The 23,833-nt window shown below is 47.7% G+C and overlaps 1 protein-coding gene across 2 annotated transcripts; it reads left to right on the top strand.

Annotated features, from left to right (window-relative positions):
• The first annotated feature begins 469 nt into the window (after window positions 1-469).
• Window positions 470-23,162, top strand: RAB27B (RAB27B, member RAS oncogene family). Of its 2 annotated transcripts, none has more exons than XM_032205891.1 (6): window positions 470-522; window positions 14,947-15,118; window positions 17,736-17,821; window positions 18,977-19,080; window positions 20,223-20,346; window positions 21,752-23,162. In XM_032205891.1, the coding sequence occupies exons 1-6, from the start codon at window positions 482-484 to the stop codon at window positions 21,939-21,941; spliced, it is 717 nt and encodes a 238-aa protein (XP_032061782.1). In that variant the 5' UTR covers window positions 470-481; the 3' UTR covers window positions 21,942-23,162. The 2 variants fall into 2 exon arrangements, with proteins under 2 accessions (XP_032061782.1, XP_032061783.1); XM_032205892.1 differs by lacking the exon at window positions 470-522 and adding an exon at window positions 8,533-8,586.
• Window positions 23,163-23,833: the final 671 nt, after the last annotated feature.

Genomic DNA, 23,833 nt, shown 5'->3' with positions numbered 1-23,833 from the left:
TTTAAGTATGGGTCCTGGTGCCCCTCCTGTGGCCAGGCATGGCCTTGGGTATGTGCCCTTGGTGTTGCCTCTGGAAGCTTTTCTGTGATCATCCTTTGGGACCCGACGCGCAGGAGCGGTTTGAAATGCCCTTGCTGGCATTTTGCTGCGTTTTAATTGACTCGGGCGATGTAGGGCAGGGAGTAAATGGCAGGCGTTAAATAATTAAGGCGCTGCTAATCCTCAAGAAATGTCAGAAAGTCCCTAAGAGATGTCACGTGCCATCCTCGTCCTTGTGCAGGGGCTAATTAAAGGGATCCTTTGGCTGGGTGATGCTGTCAGCCTCGGCACGGGGAAAGGAGGGCAGTTTGGGAGGGCACGCTGCGATGTAGCCCCCTGATTTACTGGGTAAAGGCGTTTGGCTATAAATCAGGACTATCTTGTCGTGATGCAGAGGGCTAGCGGGGGATCTTGGTGCTGAAGAGGAAGGTGGTGCCTCGGGATGGATGCCAGGAGGGCTCCGAAGCTGCTGGCAAGCCGCAGGTGAGTGGCAAGCTGTGCCAGTGGGCTGGTGGCCAAGTGCAGGGGGCTATCAAGGAGCTGCAGGGACCCACATCTGGTCCCTGCTGAGCTCTGGCAGCAGCCCCATGCAGCAGGGCTGGGCCCTACACGGTCCCAGACCTGCTGGGAGATGTGAGAGCTTAGGAACGGGGCAATGCTGCATGAGCTGGCTTCGCTGTTTTATATAGTCATAATAAATTATTGCTCAGAGCTTGGAAAAACAGCAGAAGGCAGCAGAAAACCTGAGCTTTAGCCGCATCTCTGTGAAGCGTATTTTGCTTCCTGAAGGAATGCTTTGATATGATTTGATCAGCTCGGATTAATACGAAGTTTCTCATCTGAGGAAGATAGGAGGGGGAAAAAAAATCGATTCATCGCCACACGGTGTTTAACCCGTGCTTCTGTTCTGCCCTGTGGAAGGTGATTTTAAATGGGGCTTTCTTATGTAGGAGATGCTCTGCTTCATGAGACACAGAGGAATGGGTGTTTGGGGAAATAGGGTGGCGGGCTGAGGGGTGCTGGGGACTTTTTGACAGGGACCTTTGGAGGAGCGTGCCCTTTGGGTCTGTTTGCACATCTCTCCCCATCAAATGTGATCCCAAATCCGGATTTTGGCACGGATCTCTGAAGTTACTTGAAGTCCCAGATCCTGAAGTCACTCGAGCATGAGGAACTAGGCTTTTTTTCCTTAAAATGTTTCTGGATATTGAACCAGCCTCAGCCCTACGAGCACAGAGATACCCAGCAGGGGGCAATAGAAGATGGGGCAGAGGCTGGATGGGGTTTGGGAACCCGCTCTAGCGGGATGGGGTTGGACCTGGGTGGGCTTTAGGGTCCCTTCTGACCCAAACCCTTCTACGATGCTGCAGCGGTACCAATAATTTGATAAGAAACCATTTAATAAGCAGGTAAATCCTCACTATCAGCAAGCACGATGAGGCTGTCGGGTGTTTTTTGGGGGTTTCATGCATTTTGTTTGATGCCCATCTGTGAGTTACGTTCATGAATGTAAACGTTACTCAGGAAACTGCTCGTTTGGGGACAAAACTCCACTGTAAAGGCTAAAAATGGATAAAGCTCATTAATTCAGAGGAATTAAAGTCAGTCGAGGAGGACGACTGGGTTTATTTGGAACTCAAGCCACCAAATTCAGTGCGGGTGGATCTCCACGAGGTTGCTTTTTAGTAGTGTTTGAACTTAATTAAAATGAAGAAATTGGGGAGACCGTTCTGAAACCCCTCTTTCTCGGACCATCATCGCTAAATTTATCATTACGGAGCCTTTTATTGTAGCACAACCCCTGGGATTTGGCACTTAACCAAGTTTCAAAACGTGCCCGGGAAATGCAGCCCTGGTTCCTAGATATTTCTGGGGCTCTGCGCACCTTTTTCAGGCCAGTCTGGGTCTGGTCACCATCACCAGAGCCTCCTGCAGGGGGCTGGGGTCACGCCAAGCTGTGCGTGGCGGCCAAAATAATTGGGGTATGCATTTCAGGGGAGCTCAGGCTTGGTGTTTGTGGCCCAGTGAAGGTAACCTGCATGTAAACACAGCAGCAGCCTCCTCCTGGGCGCGAGCAGGCTGGTAATTTGTTGCTAAGGCAACATTTTCCCCCAAAAGCCTGGGGTTTTACGCACGGTTTTGCAGCGTGGCTCTGTTAATAGCGGTTATTTTACTAATTCCATCTGACCTGGGAGCAGACCACTGCTGAGGAGCCCCTTGGTCACCTCCCCGTGCTGAAGCAGAGGATTTTTAGAAGTGCTCAGTGCTGGTTATGGAGCTCTCCCGGGCTCTGTTCCCATATCGAGGATGGGAAGGACCATCCCCAGGGCCTTATTGATGAATGGGAACCTTTGGGTATGGCTCCACCATCCCTTACCTGTTCCCACATGTTTTTTTTTTTTTTCACCCATTTCCCACTGCAGGAGAGTGGGGGTAGCCCTACAACGGGGACCTTGGCCCCGGTTTGGGTTCCCGTGGGAGAAGTGAGCGGGATGACAGACAGCAAATAAACTTTTCTCATCCTGGCAAATTTATAAGAGGGGGTTGGATGAGTAAAATGATTGTCTGGGGTAACGTAGGCAGACACACTGCATGTCAGAAAGCGAAATGGTAGCAAAATGCTCATTTATCTTACGGGATTGCTCCGATCGGGCTCTGTTTTCAGGTGCTTTTTCCCTAATAACTTCCTCCCCAGCGCTTCCCAGACAGAAACTGGGGGAAAGCAATAAAGGGATCTGTCTGGGGCCATCCATCCTGCTCCGTGGGCACCCGCTTGTCACTCGGGTGGGAGGGAGGAATTACTTATGCTGCAAACAGATGCTTATATTTCTGGATAACGAATGCGCCTTTGGTTTGGAGATCAATCACCGAGTTTTCTGCTTCTCAGACTGTCGCATCTGGTTTTCTGTTGCGTGCTGAACTGCTCTTCGTTTCCTCCATGCCAATGAAAGGCTCTTCCGTTTAAAGCTGGGCTGCAAATCGAGGTCTTTTAGAAGTCACCTGCTTTGGGGTCAGCACCAGCGTGCCATCAGGCTGCTCTTCGTGCTGGGGCTGTGAAGTTATTTGGGTGTGCATGCATAAAAACAGGCAGCGAGGGATGTGTACACCTTGAAAAACAGCCCCTGTCCTGCAGGGAGGACACGGGGAGGTCTTCATATCCAAGGTATGTGAAAAAATTGAGAAAATCTTTCTCTAATTTCTCACCTTGACTTGAAGATGCTTGCTGCAGCTCCCTCCTAAAGGTGCTTCCCCTGTGGGACTTCGTTGCCTCTTTGTGGGTCTGAAATGAGACAATTGTGCTGGAAACAGCCCATAATTGTGCACAAACTGCCAAGTTTAGGTTACGAGGAGGAGCCCCTAATGCAAAACGCGAAGCACATCCCTGGCTTTTCATGGGAACGAGGAGGAGCAGATCCCTGGGAAAGCGTCAGTAGGGCCGAGACGGCGTGAAACCTGTTGTGTTTCGGTGCAGTTCAATCCCTCGTTCTCACACATACGACATTTAAAAATAATTCAGGCAGTTCAGCAGGCTACAGGCGACCTGCTGAACACCGAAACAAAGCCAACTTTCATCTCCAGCACCTGGAAGCAGATGAATAGCAACGGGGCCGGGCGGTGGAACTGGAAAACTTGGTTTGAGACGATCACTTCTTCGTTTAGACAGCGCTATTATATATGTTCCCTATTACACAGCCTTTAATTTAATTAGCTCCTGTATTCTCTTGGATGCAAACGCCCAGCCCTGTTTGCATCCTTGCCCTATTACCCCTGGTTTAGACAAGATTTTAATATTAGTAGCATGTAACTGTATGATGGCAATATGTAGGCTGTTATTTAGGCTGATTTGCGGTGAGGAAGCCCAAGTCGCATCCCAGCACCGTGCGTTAGCTCCCTGAAACCTTCACTGAATTTGCAAACTATTTGCTTTCCACATCTCCATCATTTTAGTGTCATCAGTGAAATACCTTCCTCTTTTCAGTGAAGAAATCATATTTTTTCCTACTTTACCATCTTTTCTTTAATTACATCGTACAATAAGGTGGCACTGAACATCTTTGTAAGCGATATGAGTAACTTCAGAATAATTTGGCGTTTTTAATAACCCCACAGCCTGCTCTGTTTGTTTTCAGTCTGCTTTGAGGCTCAGGTGACAAGGACGGGAGGAGATGCGTGGCTCCCCTGACTGGGTGAATGCAGTCTGTTCAGCCCAGGCTTTCCTTGGGGAACAGATCGCTTCATTACCCTCCGTTTCCTTCCACTAGACTGGTTTTTGAGTTACCCTTTGTGGTCCCCCTAGAAATAGTCCTTGGCCTCCCAGGAGGTCAGCGGGTACAGATGGAAAACCAGCGCAGAGCTGCACTGAGGATGTAGGATGCAGACAAGTCTGATGACCTTGAGGCTGAGGTCACAAGTCATAAAAATTTTCCCAAATCCCAAAGAATACCCCCAAAAATTACAGAGGAGCTCCTCACTGGTGGTCCCTGCAAAAGGGATTTGAAGCACGCATACAGCACAACGCTGAGAATTAGATCCCCTAAGCAGAGGAGCAACAAAAAGAAATGTCTACGGGTAAAAACAGCATGTGCCAAGCTGTGAGGACATCGGAGACGAAAGAAAATTGTGTGTCTGCTGCTAAAAGTCCTCACAGAGGAGGCTTGGGCTGTGCCATGAGCCTTGAATGCTGTTTGCGCTCCAGGCGCCGGCAGCGTGAACGCAGGGGCATGAAACCTGCAGGTAGAAAACAGAAAGAAAAGAACAGAGCGAGGGGAAATAATCACTAATAAAAGGTTGGGACAGCTGCTGAAGGGTTATAAAATGGATTTCACGAGGCAGCAGCATAGGTAGAAGTCCCTGCTGCTCTCGCTGTGGGCTACGAGCCTCTGTGTGCTCCGTGCGGTGACACAGAGGGAACACCAGTGATATTTGCAGGCTGGAGGGGATCAGTTTTTTACACCCCCAAAAAAAAGCTTTCACTCCTCTTAGCACTCTGCGCTATTTTGCAGTGCCTGGCAAATTAGATTTGCTCAGTGCATTAAGCAGCACTCAGCTGCTGGGTTTTTTTAGAGATTAATTTAATTCAGAGCTCTCCAGCCCTTTCCATGTTGCATGTAACGAGGGGAGGAGAGCCTTCGGTGCGAAGAAAGTTTGTATGTGATAGTGTACAATCATACAGCTGTTATAAATCAGTGCAAACGAAGTTAATGATAATGATAATGAGGCAGTTCTGTCCAGCTCAGAGCCTTTTTCCCTTATCTCAACTGCCCCGGGTACTGGAAAGGAACACGAGGCACCTCAGACCGGTCAGCACGTAGCGATTGCTGCTTCTGCAGCAAGTGGAAGGTGAAATCCAAGTCCAAGGCCTGAGGAAATCCAGCACAAGCCGTGTTATTTTATGGCTTTTCTCAGCACCAATGCATCAGTGCAGATGCAGAATTATTTAGGTGCTGATACCCGGTGTTTGCAACATCAAAGTGATCTTGGCTTGTTTCTAAATGAGACATGAATATATTAAAAATACATGAAATATTTAGAATATTGTTATATGAGGAATTAATGCATGCATTTTAAAGTTAAAGATCTGATTTAAAAAAAAAAAAGTGATGCAGATTGCAGGTTGGCAGAAATCCAAGTGTTCACCTGCTGGCCTTAATAATGCTATGGGAAAATAAAAACGTTCTGGGTCTGAAAAAATATGGGCCAACTTTCTAGGTGAAAAGTGAATCTTAATCCAAAACCTTTGTAGCAAAATAAATAAATAAGAATATTAATAATAAATAAAATACTTAGGACTTTTCTTTCTAACACCATTTCAAGCAGAAGGGGATTTCTGACCAGCCTTGCTCTTTCCTCTTACTCTTAACTAATTAATCCCTGGCCACATATTCAGGGGACGGAAAATACGAGCATATCCTGCTGATTTATACTTTCAGCAAGTGGATCTAGGGGATTAAATGTGTGATTAGGGTAAAATACTTGAGTTCAGAGGGGCTTGGAGGAGTCAGAGGCAGGGACGGGGCACAACCGGGAGGGGACGTGGGTGGCAGGGCGATGGGGGAGGAAGCAGGATATGCAGGACTTAGTCATTAAATAAATCTGCCCTGTATGCCTTATCTAATTAACTTGGTGCCTTTGTGTTGGTAAGTCAACTCTTTGCTCCAGATTCGCCTTGGTCGTGTATCTTGGTTCTCTGTTGTAATTAAAAAGGCATTTTAAAAACAGACAGGACACCTCTGGTGTCCCAGGGCCTCCGTCCTTACAGCCCCATGCGAGGGGGCTGAGCGAGAATAAAGCAGGCTGAGGGCATTTGCATGAGAAGCTCGTAGCAGCTTAATTAGGTCGAGTGTACACGAATGTAGCTTGCAAAAGGAAAAATGCTGCTGCTACTCTGTGAAAAACCACAACTGAGCTGCAAGAACTGGTTTCAGACAGCCTACTTCAAGGCATGCACCGGTTTTGTTAGTTAAAATGATTTTATTACATTATTTTTTTTTCCCAAAGCAGTGCAGGCCTTGAAGAAAAAATCTGAATGAGTAATAACTTTGCGGGATAATTAAAGAAAAAATCAGGGGGGGGAGAGAGAGAGTTGGCTGCAGCCTTTTCCTTATTCCTGGAGCACACGGAGGCTATGCAGGGCTGCTGCTCGTTCCCTCCGTGGGCACAGGGAGAACAGGTGAGCTAACATATTTGCTTTCTTTGTGGTGTAATACAGCAGCGAAGGCAAACACGCTTGTCACGGCGAGCCTACAGACCACATCCTGCTGCTGTTTCCAAAGGAGACCCAGCCCTCTTTCAGAAGAGGCTGGTTCGGGAAATGCCACCGCTTCGGTATGAATTTTGTCGGGTTTATTCGACGAGCTCAAAGCTGCCGTTTCACATGACATTTCTCTATCTAGGAAGAGCAGAATCGAGGCACGTTTCCTGTCCTTGCGAGCCGTGCTGAGTTTTAATTGTTAGAAGAACGAGCAGGAAGCTGAGGTTACCGAGTAAGACGCCTTTAATTTCAGGAACCCAAGAGAAACGCAACCAAAAATCCTTTGGCTTGCCATTTAGCAGCCTGGGAGAGTTGAATAGAAAACCTATTTAGAAATGGCAAGTGTTTCGGTGAAATGCTTCTGTCCGAAACCTTTTGTCACAGCAAAATGTTTCCAGTGACATAAAGCGAGCTGCCGCTGATCGCAGGCCAGGCGTGGGGGCGATGCGAGGCCTCGAGAAAGTGCTGGCCAGCGCTTTCTGTCCGTGCCATCGGTAAGATGGGTTATTTGTTAGCTATCGAGCCCAAAGAACAAAGCTGCTCAGAAAACCTCTTTTTTTTCTTGGTACTGACAATGCTATTTTTGAGATATTGCCAGTAACGAATCCCAGCAAATGGCAGCGGCCATTTAAAGAGATTTGTGAGCGGCTGCAAGTGCTGGAAACTGCTCCGGGGTGCAGGGCACTGCAGCTGGAACATCCTCCTGGCATCGGGAAAGGTTACAGGCAGCCACCCAGGTTCTGCAGCAACCTCTGAAAAGATAAAAACTCAGAGTAGAAAGATAACGGCGGAGCATCCCTATGTATCCGAGCAGGAGGAGAACCTCAAATTCCAGTTTCCAAGAAGTTTTTGGTCTGGATTACAGCATGTGCCCTTCTGAAGAGCAGCACCACCGCTTCTGGAGGACCTTGAACCCTGCAGAAATCCCCTGCCTCCCTGGAACAACACCAATCTCAGCCCTGGCAGGGTTTTAAAGTGGGATTTTTCCTCCTGGGGGAGCTCCTGCGTGGCCCTGCCCATGGGGGCAGCACCCAGGCTGCGAATTATTGGGATGGGCACCAGGAGCATCGCTGGTGGCAGCAGTGCGAAGCTGATGAGACCTGTTTGCCTCTCCCACCTGTTGTGTTTCTGGTTTTAAGGCAGATATTCGAGAGCTAAAACATGCTCGTAGTGGGCACCAGTGTCTTAGGGCCAGGCAGGTGTCCAGCCCCAAGGAAACCCCTTGGGGCCTTGCCATGCGCCAGTAGCCACAAGCCCGCAGCAGGGCTGATGATAACCCTGCTGTTTGGCTGTCAGCTCGCTGAAATTATTTATTTCTATCCTTGCTGTGTGAAAATGCTTCGGAAGGAGCCGCACTCGAGTTCCCAAGCACCGTTTCATCTCAGGAGCGTGGGGCGATGGGGTTAGCACCCGATGGGCTCCCGTAGCTCGGGGCTGGAAGCACAGCCTGTGCAGCAGGTTTTGGGGAACAGGGGCAGGGACTAAAGCCCGAGGGGGTGAGGTGAAGCCCTTTAATTTTCTCAATCAGGGCTCAGAGGGGGGACGAGCAGCGAGGCACCGAGCGGTGCCCGGCGCTCTGCGCCGGAGCGCGCAACCGGGGCGCACGGGGGCGAGGAGAAAACCCCCTCCCGAGCCCCCGGGCGAGTGGGGCCGGCCGGGGCTGAGCCCTAAAGCTCGGGGGAGGCCCCGGCAGCGCCTCCCCGGCTCCAGCCCCGCAGAGGGAGGCGCTCGGCGCCCGGCCCCTCCGCCGCCGCCAGCAGGAAGCAGCGCAGGCGGCGAGCCGCTCCCCGCAGCAGGTCGGTGCCGGAGGGGGGGGAGCGGGTCGGGGGGCGGCTGGGCAGCACCGGGACCCCCCCCCAGGTCCTCGTTTTGGGTCCCCGACATCGCGGTTGGGGCGCTGAGATGGAGCCCGGGCGGCCGCCGGCACGGCCTTGCGCTGCGCCATGGGGATGGGGATGGAGATGGGGATGGGGAGGTGGTCCCAGACCCGGTCCCGGCCCCCGTCCCTGTCCCTGGTGGGGGGCTGAGGGCTCCTGCAGCCCCACAGGGTCCGTGAGATGCCCACCCGCCAGCCCCTGAGGTTTGTCCCTGCCAGCATCTGGGGGTTTCTCCTTTTGCTTCATGCTTTTTGGGGTGCCCGCAGCGGCTTTGTCGCGCCCTCGTGCCCCACGTTGCCCCGAAATAGCTCCTGCGTGGCTGCCGGCGCCCGCACCTCCGCCGCCGTGCTGCGGGGATGAGTGCATAAAAATAGGAGGTGAAGCATAGAAAAAGATATGTGCAGACACGCACGGAATAGCCTTGGTGGTTGGAAACTCGCCTGGCTCGTGGGTACCGGGGTCCCGGCACACCCCAAAGGGGTAACCCATGGGTTTGGGAGCCCAGCTTCTGCAGGGTTCACCCGGAGCGGCTGTGGGAGCAGCAGGGAAATAGCTCGTCTCCAAACTCTGGCTAAACAGCCCTTAAAGTAAGCCTAAAATACGGGCTGGGGGTGGAGGAGAGTGCTGGAGGTGAAAGGGATTGCGCGCTTGCAGGCATAGGGGGGGAAAAGGCCAAGAGCTGGAGTCGTGCAAATCCCCTCTGGTGAAAGCAAGTGTGCCTCTGCGTCCCAGCCCTTAATCCGGCATGAGAGGAACGCTTTTCCCCTGCTGAGAAACCCTCCTCAACAAACCTGGTGGGTCTCGGTGGTCTGTGAGGTTCTCAGGACGGGGTGTGACGGACGAGGGAAGGCGCAGGAAGGCGGCGTTGGAAAGCTGAGCCCAAAGCTGGTGCCGGGGAGGTTTGGACAGCTGCAGAGGAAAGCAATGGCTCTCACGGCACGGGGCTGGTTGGTGCCTTGGGAGGAACAGCACCGCGGGGCAGGAGGGCTCCCTTAAAGCGTGCCTAGGAATTGCCACGGCTCGCACAGCACAGCCCGGTCAGTACCGAAGTGCCTGCTGCTGCACTTCAGAAACTGGCATAATAACACCTGGAAAAATATATTTCCCTTGGGAAGGTGCCCCAAAACGCAGTTGGGTGCTGCTTACCGAGATACCCGCGAGTCCAGCCAGCCAAAAGTCCAGATTTGCACTTGAGCAAGCCGCGCAGCTTCTTTTTCTGCAGGCTGCTGGATGCTGTTTCTCCTCCCTGTGCACGCCTCGTAGCCTCCAACCTCGGAGCCGATTTTCCTGCGAGCGAAGGTATCCTGGAAGATCCCAGAAAGTCCACGTTTCGCACGCTGTGTGTTGAAACCCGGCACGGTGAGGCAATGGCTGTTGTGGAGCAGAGCAGGGCAGGACTGGATTTGAGTCGGGAGGTGCTGGGGCAAGGCAGGGCCGAGCGATCTGCCCTTCCCTGCCACCTCGGTGGAGTTATCTTGGTGTGACAGTGGAAATCCAAGTGCAACCTGGGATATTCCTCCTCTGTTCTCAGCAGTGCAGCCCTACAAAATGACCGGGCAGCGTGGAAACAGCTTCGGTGATCTAAAACCCAGCGGGCTTATCAGGCACTGAGGAACTCTCTGCAGTGGCTGATTGAGCCCGGACGATGTAATCTTCAAATATCGTAGCGGAAAAGATGCTTGGGGATTTCTGTTTCCTTTTAACTCTTTAAAACCTGCGAATTCCTATAGGGGAGGGTGATAAAACTCCCTGCTAACCTCGCTCGTGGCAGCGTTTTGGGTCGGGGCAGCACCACAGCCTTGAATTCCCAAACCTTTGGTGTAATAATCAGATTGCTTCAGGTAAGATTATTGCACGGCTTGTTTAAATGAGCTCTCAGAGCATCAGGAGCTTTCCGAGCCCGTCCTCAGCAACAGGGAATGAAACCCATTAATTTCCAGTTACACAAAAAATCGCTGCTCCTGTGCCGGGCAGGGCTGGCTGAATATCTCAGTCATGTTTTATAACCTCCGGGGATGGGGATGCATCTCTAGAGGATGAAAAATTAGAAGCTTTTTATTAAAAAATATATCTATATTAAAATTAGGAGGATGAAAAGCAAAGCTTTTTGTTTTCCTCCATTTCAGAAGTTTCTGTAAAGAGGATGGGTTTGATTTGGGGATCGGTTATGGGGTTAAAGATGCAATCAACAGGTTTGGAGTCTTCACCAGCTTATCAGGGCTCCTGAATTTAAGCGGAGATCAGGCAAAAACCAGCCCGAGAGTCATGTGTGTGGTTGCAAGGGCTGGCTTTTGTCAAAGGAGCTTTGCAAAAGATTGGTGCTGAGGTCTGGATCCGAAACAAGAAGTTGATAAGGTCAGGGACAGATGAGGCATGGATGATGATATCGTGTTCCTGCAGTTAAAAGGGAAGCCTAACCCTCTTCATGCCTCTCCGATGACCCTATTAACTCAGAAATTTTCATAGAATTTATTTTTTTTTTTCCCTGACAGATATTTAACGTAATGATGCTACTACTTGCTGATAACACCCTTTTAATTTTCATTTAAAACCTCTGTCTGCATCCCGCCTTGTGCTGCAGACTTCCCTGGAGGGGCTTTCTGCTAGGGAAGAGGTGTCTGATGAGTTGGATGCTCAGGACTTGATCAGCGAGGGGACGTCCCTTGGGATATGCTGTCCCACCCCAAGACGAACAGGCTGTAGGTATTTGAGGTGGGATTAGGATTTAGCCCTTCATAAAGCTTTGAGAGGCCTCAGGGCTGGAGAACAAGACAAAAAGAAGCCAGAAAACCAAGGGGGGTGGATTCTCTCTTCAAGGTATGGTTCAAACCCCTCTCACTTGGGGTAAAACTGGTCTGGCTGGCACAATATGTGCACTGCGATTTAACATCCCGCACCCCCTAGAGCTAACGCTATTTACCCAACATTTTATTTGTTGGACTTTAACTAATAACGTGTCAAGGGAAAAAAAATCTCACTTTCTGGAACCGACTTCTCCCTCGTTGTAGGCGTAGCTTTTCCTGAATGATATTCCCATGAGTAGAAAGAGGTCCTCTGTTAAACAACAAGTAGAAAAGGGGTTATCAGGAGGTTCAGCACGCAGTTTATTTCAACAAAAATCCTTTCAGAATTCAAGAATCTGTCATTTGAAATTTAAAAGTTTGAAGGTATTTCCTAAACTAATCTCCTCCAGTTCTGAGAGGGTAAAAATATGACTTGAACGGGCTGTGTTTGTAGGTTAGGTTCGTGCGGGTTTTAGCCCGCTGGATTTGTTTTTTTGCTCTACATCTAAATACTTTGAGATCAGGAAGTTTCTGAGTTTGTTTTTCTGCAGTTTGTGCCCTGCCAAAATTAATGTTTTTTTCAAAACCAGCTTAGATTTCAGTTCAGACTTGTAGTTTTTTAGGAGTGAATGGAAGAAAGGATGCGGCGTGCAGTCAGCCCGGAGCAGCCGTGCCGTCTCTGGCGTGTTAGGAAACTTCGAGAAAAGAACTGGGAAAATCCACAGAGGAAAGGGTGAGGCTGTCAGGAAGCAAAACAGGATACGTTTCGCAGCTTCGGCTGATACCAGGCTGAAATATGCTGATACTGGCAGATGTGCTTGGAGCTCCTTTTGTCCCCGCGGTAGGAGATGCCGGAGGGTCATGGTGCTGTGCTCGAGATGCTCCTCCAAGGGTGCAGTGAGAGCCAAAATGTGCTTCTTCCAAATTCCCCATCGGGTGCAGAGCTGCAGTGTGGTGTCCGAGGAGTAGATTTGCCTCTCCCGTAGGCTTACAACTAAAATGTCTTCAGGTTAGGCTGATTTATTTGAAGCCTTGGCTCTCTATTGAGAAAACGCTCGCTGGAGCATCTGCTGACAAGTGCCAGCTTTTCAATGATCTCTTGCCCTGTAGTTAGAGAGCATTAAATAGGGCTGGGAGAAAATGATCAATCAAGAGAGAGGAGGCTGCTTCTGGTCGAGATGGGAATCTCGTCTGCCAAGAAAGCAGGGAAGCGTTGTTAAAATCAGGCGCTGTCTCGAGGCGCAGCCCGGGAGAAGAGCAGCAAAATGACACATTTATCATCCTCTGGCTGTCGGCCACGTGGCCAGGAAGGCTGGGGAGGGACGGCTGGGAGCCCTGCTGGGGATCTGGGTGATAAAACACCACCAGGGCGAGAGCTTGGAGGTGGAAGGAGAGGTTGGTGGTGGTGGTTTGGGCTGTTTTGGGTTTCTTTGGATGCCTTTGCGGAAAACCCTGAATTAAGTTGTGTTGTTTTAACTACATGAGATTTGTACGTCACAGCCCATGGGTGTTCCTTTTTGGGAGCGCAATTTATCGAGCCATTTAAAATTAGAGATGTATTAGAGATGTAATTAGAAAGTATATTGCACTTTTCTTAAAAAGGCCTTGTTCGTTTTTTAGGGGAAAATTTGGAAGTGTTTTCTTGGATTTTTGCAAAAAGAAAAACCCTTGAAGAAAGGGCTTTTTTTGCTATGAACCTCAGATATTATAGTTTGATTTTTTATGCTTTAGTTGTAGATACTATTTAAGTTGACATTTGACATGGAACAAATTGAAACATTCAGACTTTTTAAACCCTGTTAAACCACACAGTTAAAAGCAAGTGTAGATGTTTACTTAATAATAATTATTAGAAATCAGAAATTCATTTTTTTTTCTGTTTCTTTGAATGAATTACCCAAAGAAAAGTTCCCGTGCTGGCCAGAAATAGGTTGATTTTGATCATCCTTAACCATCTGGGCAGAAAGCAGGCTTGCCCTGGTGGAAAACCTGAGATATCGGGGAAAAGATGAAAGGTCTTGGATTAATTTTGGTGACGGTGCTGCGTTGGTGCTCTGACCTCTGAGGAGCACAGGACAGAGGCAGAGCCAGGCAGAGCAAAGCAGGCAGGTGAGAGCTTTTTCCTCGGATTTCTTTAAGCCCTTGTCATCTTCCAGATGGATTTCTCCCGAGCTTGTCCTGCCTCTCTGGGTGGCTCTGTGTCTGTCAGAGGTAGAAGGCTCGTACAATGAGACGGCTTGGTGCGCCGCCAGCTCTTTTCTCCTGAAAGCTGTTGAAATCCAGGGGAGTCAAAACGGGCTGAGATCTCTATTTCAGTCGAAACAGGTCGGTGCTTGCTAATTTAAGTGCTCGACAACGTAGGTTTTATCTGGGTGGAAATTAAGGGCTTGCACTGAAAGGAGGAGGAGGTTTTATGAATGGAGCGTGACCCAGGGTCTCCCGCGCTGGCAGTGCAGTAATTAATCTCGGCATAACGAGCTGAATGGAACGGATGTGTTCATCTGGGCTCAGGATTAACAAAACGTTGGAAAAAGCGAGAGGCTTAAATCACCTTGAGAGCAAGCGAAAAGGATGCAAACCAGCTTGTGTTTGGGATAATTCCAGCTTTCTCCTCATCGGGGCGTTTCAAGCAGGTGAATAAATATTTTACAGGCCTATTTCTTACGTACGTCGTCCCCTTTTCTTCCTCTGCAGAGCAAAAATTGGCGAAGCCAATGCAATAATGGGATTTTCCCTCCCATATATACCATGCTTGACTCAGCAGGTTGGGGAAACTCAGTGCGTGCGGTGTGGGGCCGTGAAAATCTCCCGGGAATCCTTTCGGTGGCATCCATTTAGCTCCGGGAGCTCTGCCTGGGCTGGGAGGCAGCCTGGCAAAGAGGAGGGAGATTTTTTCCCCTTCCTGGGAAATTTGCCTTGTGATTTCCCGATGCGTTTTGTTGTGCAAGTACCCAATAAGGCAGGCTCCGCTGGTCTCGTTGGCGAAACCCGGAGCTGTTTGTGGTTTCCTCGGGACATGGCCTAACCCGAAACGCTTCCCCCCCCAGCCCGCAGGAAATAAATCAACCTGCAGGCAAAAAAGCAACTCGGCTGTGGCGGAGCTGAGCCCACGCTGTGGGTTTTCCATCTGTTTGGCTTTCTTCTCCACTCCAATTAGTACCGGCAGCATTTGATTAGGGGGCGGGTTTCGCCGAGCGAGGCAGATGTGCGTGCCTCTGGTCGCGCCGGTGAAAAAAACGTGTGTGTGAGAGCCCTGCCTTTATCCCCCGTGACCCCGGGATGATTGCTTACTCTGCTTTTTAATTAGTTCTGTCTAAAAAACCCACGTTTCTATCAAGATAAAAATGCGCAGCCCTGATAACTTCATGCAATGCTGTTATTAGGCCGAGCCCTCCAAGTCTCGTCACCCAAGGCAAGTCTCTGCAAGTCGTCTTCCATCAAGGAGGAGGTCATTCTGTTTTTTTAAACATTTTTTTTTCTTCTTCTTCTTCTGTAGGTTCCTAAAAATTAGCACTATGACTGATGGAGACTACGATTATCTGATCAAACTCCTGGCCCTTGGAGACTCTGGGGTTGGCAAAACCACCTTCCTCTACAGATACACCGACAACAAATTCAATCCCAAATTCATCACGACAGTAGGGATAGATTTTCGGGAAAAACGAGTGGTAAGTGGTCTCGGCTGAACGATAGCAGCTTCCTTTTTATCTGTACTCGTTGCTGCTGAGAACAAATTTGACGTAGATGTGCGCTGCTGCTCTTGCTGTGGGACATAACATGTTGATAACGCTTTTCCTGCTCCAGCTCTTGGCTTAAACAAATCATAATTAGGAACTGGATAAAGGAGAAAAACGCCATTATCTTTATCCCGATGTGGGACTGGCAAGTGGTTTATTTCCAAGCGCAGGTTTCCATAGTGCTGGTGAATGAGGTGTGCTTGCTGATGCCTAGAAATAACTCCAGCCCCAAAACATAAAAATTTAAACAGAAAAGGTGGAAACTTTCAGAAATGCAGAAGTTTCAACTCGCTTCCAGTAACCTAGCGAACGAGCTTGCTGCTTCCCTGCTCCCCCGTCAGCAGCAAGGCTGAAAAATGAGTGCAAGGACTCTGTTATCAGCAGTCCTTGTAGGATTGATGGAGCTCCTAACGCAGGGCATGCAGCCTGCTCTGCAATGCACTCATTTCTTTATCCTAAATAGAAGATGAGAGGCTCTTTTCAGGAATAAGAGAGCATGCTTGCTCCGTTTTAATTTCACATGACTAATCTATCTGCTCGTACATCCTGATACCAGAGACAAGCTAAATATAGGGGACAAAGGCAACTTTCTAATAGGAATCGTTCCAGCTTGCTTGAAGAGCAAAACCATGATAAATACAAGATATTAGGCCCTGGAGGATGATTTTAGTTAGTTATTTGATAAAATAGATGTAAACACTTGCCCAGTATGGAGATATGGAGACCTCTTTATGGAGATCTGCATTTTTTTAAATTTAAATACTTGAAGGATTTTGCATGAAAAGTCCTTGGAAGTCTTGACAATGCAGAGATGCTAAAGGGGCAGACCCGGGCAGCTTTTCCTTTTTAATAACTTTTTTTAATAACTTTTTTTAATGGCTGAGAGCATTTGTGGCTGTGGTGTTGAGTTCGGTGGTGCCATCGTGAAGGCTACGTGCCAGCCCCACTGAAGAGATGGCCCCGTATGGGTTTTAGGGCTAAATCATACGTTTCTTGGTCCCCTGCCCTGTATGGGTTTTAGGGGTAAATCACACATTTTTCAGTCCCTTGCTTGAGCCATAGGAGCCCACGGGTTTATGGTGTGATCAGGACACGCTAGGTGTATTCAGGTGCGTGGGGAACCAGGCAATTAGTAGGCAACTCTTGTAAATCAGCAGCACTAGAGAATTAATCATTAGGCCTGAGGTAGAATAAAATGGATTACATCTTAAATTAGCCCTAATCAGCGCTCCAGCAGTTCAGACCGGTTAAACACGATGCACGGGTCGGAGGGGAAGCCGGATCCTCCACCGCACCGCTGGGTTCCCCCGGTGGAGAGAGAGGAAAATATGAAAAGCAGTTTTATTGCAAGGAGACGTCTGAACACGCAGCTCGCTGGCGTGCTCGTTCCCTGCCTCGTCGAGACGCTCGTTAGCGTGTTTTGAAGACGGGTGCTGGCTTCCTTCCAGGGGGCTGAACTTTTCTGCTAAGGGTTGCAGGCAGATTTCTTCTGTAATTTTCCACTGCTGTACGTTTTGGGGGTGAGATCGCTGATAAGGGTGGACGAAACTACGCCTTACGTGCAATTACAAGCTTTAAAACATCTGGAAGGTCCGTCTGAATAAGATGGCCTTTTAAGAAGGAGCTCCAAAAGGTTCAATGCGTGTTCTTCTGTTGCGTGGATGTCATATTAAAAAAAACGAGCCCGTGAAATTCCCTGTTTCTAGCACTGGGTATTGCAGGAACATGCTTCAGTGAGCCTATTTAATTCACAAAGTGTGGTGTGTGGTTGATCTGCTGGTTCTTCTCGGCTTTTCAGAGCTGTTGAAACCCACAAAGGAAAGAAAAAGGTGTTCAGGTTAGAAGCTACGCATTGAAATCGCAACAGATGAAATAAATCCACGGGATCACAGAATAATCTGGGTCGTAATGGGCCTCCCGAGGTCATTTAGTCCAACCCCCAATTAATATTAACTGGGCTGAGCAGGAAAGCTGAACGCTGTGTTTGACAGCCCAGGGAGGGCAGGTGAAGAAGTATTCCTCGAATAAGGTCAGTGGAGCATCTGGATAAAGACACGTCCAAAAAGTCCGTATCCTCCTGCTGTAAATTCATTTACAGGCAACATTTCCCTGCTTTTAAAATTGCTAAGAGTCTGCTGAGCAAGTTCAGAGAGCAAAAATGGTTCCTATTTGTGTTTTTTTTTTTCCTTCCGTCTTTTACTGTAACAGTTCGTGTACACGTTGCTTTTGTTCAATAAGGAATTGAACAGAAAAAAGGTCACGGTGCTTTGAGTGCCACAAGGTTACGGTTGCAGTTGGTCAGGAAGTCGTTAATGTCTAACAGGAGTTAACAAATCCAAAAAAAATTAGTAATAGTGGCTAACGCTGTCAGCCAGCTGCAAATCTTGCAAGGACAGCAACGAAACAGCGCAGAAAGCTTGCTCAGCACAGTGCTGAATCAAGTTTTATTGAATTGGTATCTAATTTGAAGTACTGAACATGACCAAATAATCTTCCAAAGGAGGGTTTTGTGTGATTCATGCGTTTACTGATTGCACTCTCTCGTTAGGTGTACAATAGCAGAGGACCAAATGGATCTCCAGGAAAAGCCTTCAAGGTGCATCTCCAGCTTTGGGACACCGCTGGACAGGAAAGGTGAGAGTCCAGTCTGAGTTTTTCCACGTTTGTGGGTAAACCGTTAGTCCCTTCACGTGAAGAATCTCAGAAATCCTCCTAATTTGGGACAAGAACAGTATTTTCCAGGAATGAAGCTTTTTCTGACACTTTATTTAGGGTGGAGAGTCCTAGCTCAAGTCTTACCCATGCTGACTAGTATGGAAGAAACCTCTGCTTTCATGGTTTTGTGTGCGAGGTTTTGCATGGTTTTGCTGCTATCATCTGTTGACAAGGGAAGAAGCAGAGGAAGCCGAGTGTAGTGATGAGGCAGATTTCAGGTTTCTAAATAAGCGGTGCCAGCACTGTGTGGGAGGGGTTACTGCTATGTGAAAAGCAGAAAACAGCCGAAATTTTGGTTGTATCTCTCCTGCTTACCCCCAAACACCATTTATGTAGTAAAAGTTAAACCTTTCGAGGCTAATTTTTTGCTGAAAAGGAAGACTACGAACGCGTCAGGGCATCTGATGTATTTTTTTGTTTTAATTTGCATGGGTGCGTGCCACGAAATACCAGTTTCTGTTCCTGACACGTAGGTTTTGCAGGATTACGTAGTGCTGTTTTGGGATGGGATCGATCCCCCGCCACGTACAAACTCTGACACGTGTGATATCATTTGGATTGCCTTCACCTTTTTGATTTGAGCAGAGTTGTGACCTTTGGGTGACAAACAGCTGTAGTTTCGTGGTTGGTACTTTCATCCAGCTTTGCAGGCCAGCTCTTCTCCCTCTCCATCTCTGTCCCGGGTTAAATCAGACAGAATTGGAGCTGATACATTAGTCACTGACAGTGTTTATTTCTCACGAATAAGCTTCCCCTGGCCCGTTACTAACACACTGATTAATATGTGTTGACTGACGTGATGTATCATAGCTAAAATGAAAATCACATTATTTTTTTTTTTTTCACTTCCAAGGGGAATGTACATCCTCTAAATCATGCAGACTCTTCTGACTGGGATTTTTTTTTAAGAGCTTTTCACAAGTGATTTGGAAAACCTTTCATTTACTTCACCTCTTTCTCCTTACCCAGTTCAGTTTTGCCAGAAATGTGCTTACCTTGAATCTTAGAGCTCACTTTGTAACAGAGCTGTGCTCTTTTTTTTTTTTTTTTCTTTTTTTTTTCTTCCTCCTTCAGATTTCGAAGCCTCACCACAGCGTTTTTCAGAGATGCTATGGGCTTTTTACTGATGTTTGATCTCACCAGTCAACAGAGCTTCTTAAATGTCAGAAATTGGATGAGTAAGTAGAAACATACACTTGGCGTTTATTGGGTGACTTGAAGCTTTCCTGCGCATTTTTTATGCTTCCAGGCTTTATGTGCTTGTGAACTGGAAAAATTTCAGAGGTTTTTATGTCTAAAGCAGCCATATGCGAGGTACTCACAGCCCGTGTGCTCTAAAGCACCTCTGCTCCAGATCATGGTTTGAGATGTGCGTGAGCTGAGTTGTAGTGGTGCATGCAAGGATGACAACTGAAGGTCTGCCAGAGGTTGAAGGACGGGGATTGTGGTCCTGTGGAGCGTGGCACCCTGTTGTGACTTAGTTTGGGGCCACACTGACTTGCCTCGAGCAGGATATGCCCCTTGATTTGGGGTGAAAGCTTCATCAGATGTGAAAGATGCATGCTCTTCTTTATTTTTTATTTTTTATTTTTTGCATGGTAGACTTCTGAACACATACTTGATAATCTCGTTTGGATTTGGCACAATCCAAACAAATCTGTCGCCTCTTGAAAATTTCTGGTGTTTGACACTTCTTTGGCCAATCTCCTTATTTGAGATGATACAAAGGAGCTCGGATAATGCTGTTTAGTTTAATGGTGTGATTTGTATTAGCAAAACAGAACGGGATTTCTTCCTGGCTTTGAGGTTTTGATTCAGATTGGTCTTTGAAGCTCATGTTTGAAAGCAGATAGTACTTGAGAATTGAACAGCTGAATGTATTCTGGCCCTTAACAGGGTCAGAAAAAAAACTACCTACAGCTGTAGGTAGTTTTTGTTAGGACAACCACCTGACTAACAAGGAAAGGAAGGTTAAACTCTTAAAGTTTGTTGTTAACTGAGGGTATTCAGAGTCCTGGAAGGATGGAGGCTGCTGCTTTTCCAGCTGGTAGCTTTCCAGCCAGGGAGCTGAAGTGGGGATAACGCAAAAATTCAGACAGTTTTGTGAAAACAGCTCCAGATTTTATATACTTAGCTGAATTTCTTCAGAGATTCATTCCTCCCACTAAAAGGTTGGTGTCATCGCAATCTTCCACTGCTTACCAAGTTGAGTCCCGACTTTCTTCTGTGTCGCAGGCCTTTTGAATTGTTTTGTCAGCTGCCTGAGTCTCTAAAGCACTTCCAGCATTCCCTTAATTCTCCTGTTTATTTTTCCTTCTAGGTCAGCTGCAAGCCAATGCGTATTGTGAGAACCCAGATATCGTGTTAATTGGTAATAAAGCGGATTTATCCGACCAGCGGGAGGTAAATGAAAGGCAAGCAAAAGATCTGGCGGACAAATACGGGTAAGTGCATTGTGGCAGAAGCCAAATTTAGTGGTCCAATTGTTGGAAGCACAGCTAATGGCTGGCTGGAGACACTTGCAAGGAAGAGATGCTCTGAGGTGTGCAGACAGAGCAGTATCACACGCCTGTAGTGAAGCTCGTCGTGCTTTCAGATCAACCTGTTTGAATAGGAAATAGCAAGAAACCCACAAAAAATAAAACATCTAGATCACGGTGATGTGATACAGGTGTTGTCTTTACAGGAAAAAAATAGGTGGTACTTTAAAGTAGTGGACATCGATGTGTCTGTTGCCTACGTGGGCTTCTCAAATTGTGTTTTGGCAGAGGTTTTGTGTAGGAAGCAGCCCTCGGAGAGAAAAGGGAGGTGCTGGAGATGGGTGGGTGCTCACCTATGGAAAAGCAGCACAGGTTTGGGGCGTTTTCAGAACAGGGAAACGCCTGCATTTGCAGTAGATCGATCACAACCCGAGGTGTGAGTCAGATTTGCAGGAAGCATGGCGTGTAGGAGGCACGGCTTCGCTCAGACACGTGGCTGGGTGCTGGCTGAGCTGGTGCTGGGGCCTGGCTGTGTTTTAGCTCTGTGCCAGAGCCAGCACTCAGTGGGTTTAATGCTCAGGTTGGAAGGGATAAGGACCAGGACAGAAGTGGCAGTAATGGGACATCTCTGTGGGACTGTGCCAGTTCAGCATCCAGAGAGCATATGAGAAAGGTGTAGAAACTGTACTCACCTCGGTATTAAAATAAGCAGGCCTCAGTTTTAAATCTGTTAAAGTAACTTGCCTATAGAAATTGTTCTCAAAAGAAGCAAAAATTAACTACATTTTTGATGTTTTCTTCAATGCCTGGAGGAAAAAAAAGACAACTCCAACTTGAATATGGGAAAGATCTCTCCCTGTTCTCAACTGAGAAACAGTTTTGCCTTATCCATCCACTGTGGGTCAGGAATTTCTTAACAACTGAAAGATGTACAGTCACTTTTTCTAAATGTTTTGATAAGTAAGCCTGGTAGAGGAACCACACAGCCTGCAGTGATATGGTCCCTGAGGCTTTCTGTGATGCAGACCAAGGTTTCTGTTTAAAGCTGATGTTCTGGTGACCTGAAGGACTTTCAGCCGAGGTTTGCGTTGACGTTCTTACTCTTTGAAGTCAAAATATCAGGACAGATTTATTTCTTTTTTAATTAGTTTGTCTGTTTTGTGTGCATATCAACACACCACCACATGCTAGGAACGGGAGTTTGGGTTCTGGTGAGCTGGGAAATAGAGTCCCAACAACCCAAAAACCTCTCACAGGGTTTTCATTAACTTTAAACCCACCACCGATAGCTGTGCCAAGGGTTTTATGAAGAGTTCAGTCTCCTTTGCCTTAAAAGCCCCTCCACTAAACCCTTTTCTTTTCGCCGTAGCATCCCCTACTTCGAAACAAGTGCTGCTACCGGCCAGAACGTGGAGAAGGCCGTGGACACGCTGCTGGACTTGATAATGAAACGGATGGAGCAGTGCGTGGACAAGACGCAGGTCTCCGACACGGCCAACGGGGGAAGCTCGGGGAAGCTGGATTCAGCAAAACCGGAGGAGAAGAAGTGTGCCTGCTAAAGCTCGCCCCGAAACTGTGAGGACCGGTGCCGATAGCGCACCCCAACGTGGCTGACCCACCACCAAATCCAATCCCGCTCCGTCGAGCCGTGCACAGCAGCTCCATCGTGTTAGTGGGATCGTGCTTTTATTTTTTTTTTTCCCTCCCGAGGACTGGTTGAAAAACCTCCGACCTGTGTTGCGGTGAGGCTCTTGTGCTGAAATCGTTATTCCCGAGTACGGTGTCATCGTCCTGAGTGATTCTCCCACCTGCTCTTCCCCGCTCCCGTTCCCTCAGCCCCTCGTCTTTCTTTGTCGGGATGCTGAACGGAGGAAAGTAGCTCTATCCAAAATATATATATTTAAAAAAAAAAGGGGAGGGGTAAGAATATATTGTCTACATCAGCTGGATATTGAAATTGAAGTGGAGGTGGGTGCTTTTCTAGGTCTGTGCCATTTTTCCACGGATTTTTTTTTTCTTTATGGTTCTTAATCTGCAGCAGGGAGCGCGTGTTTTGTAAAACAGAGAGATGAAAGGTTGTGTGTGGCCTCTGAAGAAAAACTTTGTCGCTTGCACAGAGTGAAGCTGCTTGGGGGTGGTGTCTGTGTGTGTGTGTTTTGGGCTTTTGGGCAGGAAGAAGGGCATTTAATTTAAAAAAATAATAATTATAATTATCAGGGAATTGTGCAGCATTGCTGATGTTGCCAATAATCCAAGCAGGGACTGGAGCGTGGCAGGAAAAAATAATGCATTGAGAGGGATTGTGGCACGGCAGGGACAGTTTGTAAAGATGAGAATGTAACGCATGGGAACAGATTAATTATATTTTAGGAAGCATCTTTTGAATCTGGCAGTGGGCAGAGGTTATTCTGCTGGCAGTGCTGCAGCAGTGGGGTGGATGGCAAAGATTTCTATGGGTGAAAACCACTTTGAGTGAAATATCACGCTGCTTATCACGAGCAAAGATAAATACAGGACAAAGTAAAGAAAAATACTATATTTGTAAGCAAAGAGATTGTTTTCTAAATCAGGTTACAGCATAGAGTTTATCCCATCCTTTTTTTTTTATAGGATAACGGTTTGGGTTTTATGCAGCTGGCAGTTAAAGGTCTATTTGTGGTTATTGTGCTTTCAGCTACTTAAAAATCATTCAGGGATCCACTCAAGGGATCCATATAGGAGTAAAAGGGAAATGACTCCAGCAAAAGTTTTGTTCCTTGCTAATACAGGAAGTTAATTATTATGTGTTTGTTTTTTTTTTTTTTTTTTTTTTTTTTTAAAAAAGGAAGCCAATGAAACTATTATTCCAAAAGGATTTTGTTATCAAAACTGTACAGGAAAAGGGAGAGAAATGGCAGTTTCTCCTCCTGGTAGGTGCTGCAGGTAGGTTTTATAGGGAAGCTCTCAGGTATTAAAGCGAGGAAAGAGGAACATAATAAATGTTCCTAAATGCCTGCCAACAGCTTTGTTGCTTATTAGGTTAATCCTCCTTGCAAAAAAATAGGACAGGGTTTTAAGTAAGTCTGTTACCTGTTACCTCTCCGTTTCCATTTGACTCTTGCTCCTTTTTTTTCCCCTGCTGAGCAGCTGCAGCCCTGCAGGGATGCCTCAGAGCCACTCCTTGGGGCGGGAGCAGCTCAAACTGAAAGTGAGAGCAGCGTTCAAAGTTCCCAGGTTGTACGTAATGTCCTGGAGACAATGGGAACCGCAGCACGGAAAGGCCACATCTGAGTCATCCCTGTGGTGGAAGCCTATTGTGGAGGGATTAAAGCCCAGCAGGTTGGCACAGCACTTTATTTACTGCTTCTGCCTCTTCTGATTGCACTCTGGACTCCTGAATGTATCCCCCCCAGGTGCCAAACCCCACTATTTTCACCCTTTTTGCCCTCCCTTTGGGTGAAGCGTTTTGCTT

The sequence above is a fragment of the Aythya fuligula genome, chromosome Z, assembly GCF_009819795.1.
Source record: "Aythya fuligula isolate bAytFul2 chromosome Z, bAytFul2.pri, whole genome shotgun sequence".
NCBI classification, from domain to species: domain Eukaryota; kingdom Metazoa; phylum Chordata; class Aves; order Anseriformes; family Anatidae; genus Aythya; species Aythya fuligula.
The sequence above is the reverse complement of the archived record's forward strand: the minus strand, read 5'-3'. Positions and strand labels throughout refer to the sequence as shown.

Excerpts from the sequence above, each read along its gene's own strand:
- RAB27B (XM_032205891.1), top strand. The coding sequence starts at position 482 with ATGGATGCCAGGAGGGCTCCGAAGCTGCTGGCAAGCCGCAG. Across the intron at positions 15,119-17,735 it reads ATTTTCGGGAAAAACGAGTG|GTGTACAATAGCAGAGGACC; the intron begins GTAAGTGGTCTC and ends CTCTCTCGTTAG. Across the intron at positions 17,822-18,976 it reads GACACCGCTGGACAGGAAAG|ATTTCGAAGCCTCACCACAG; the intron begins GTGAGAGTCCAG and ends TTCCTCCTTCAG.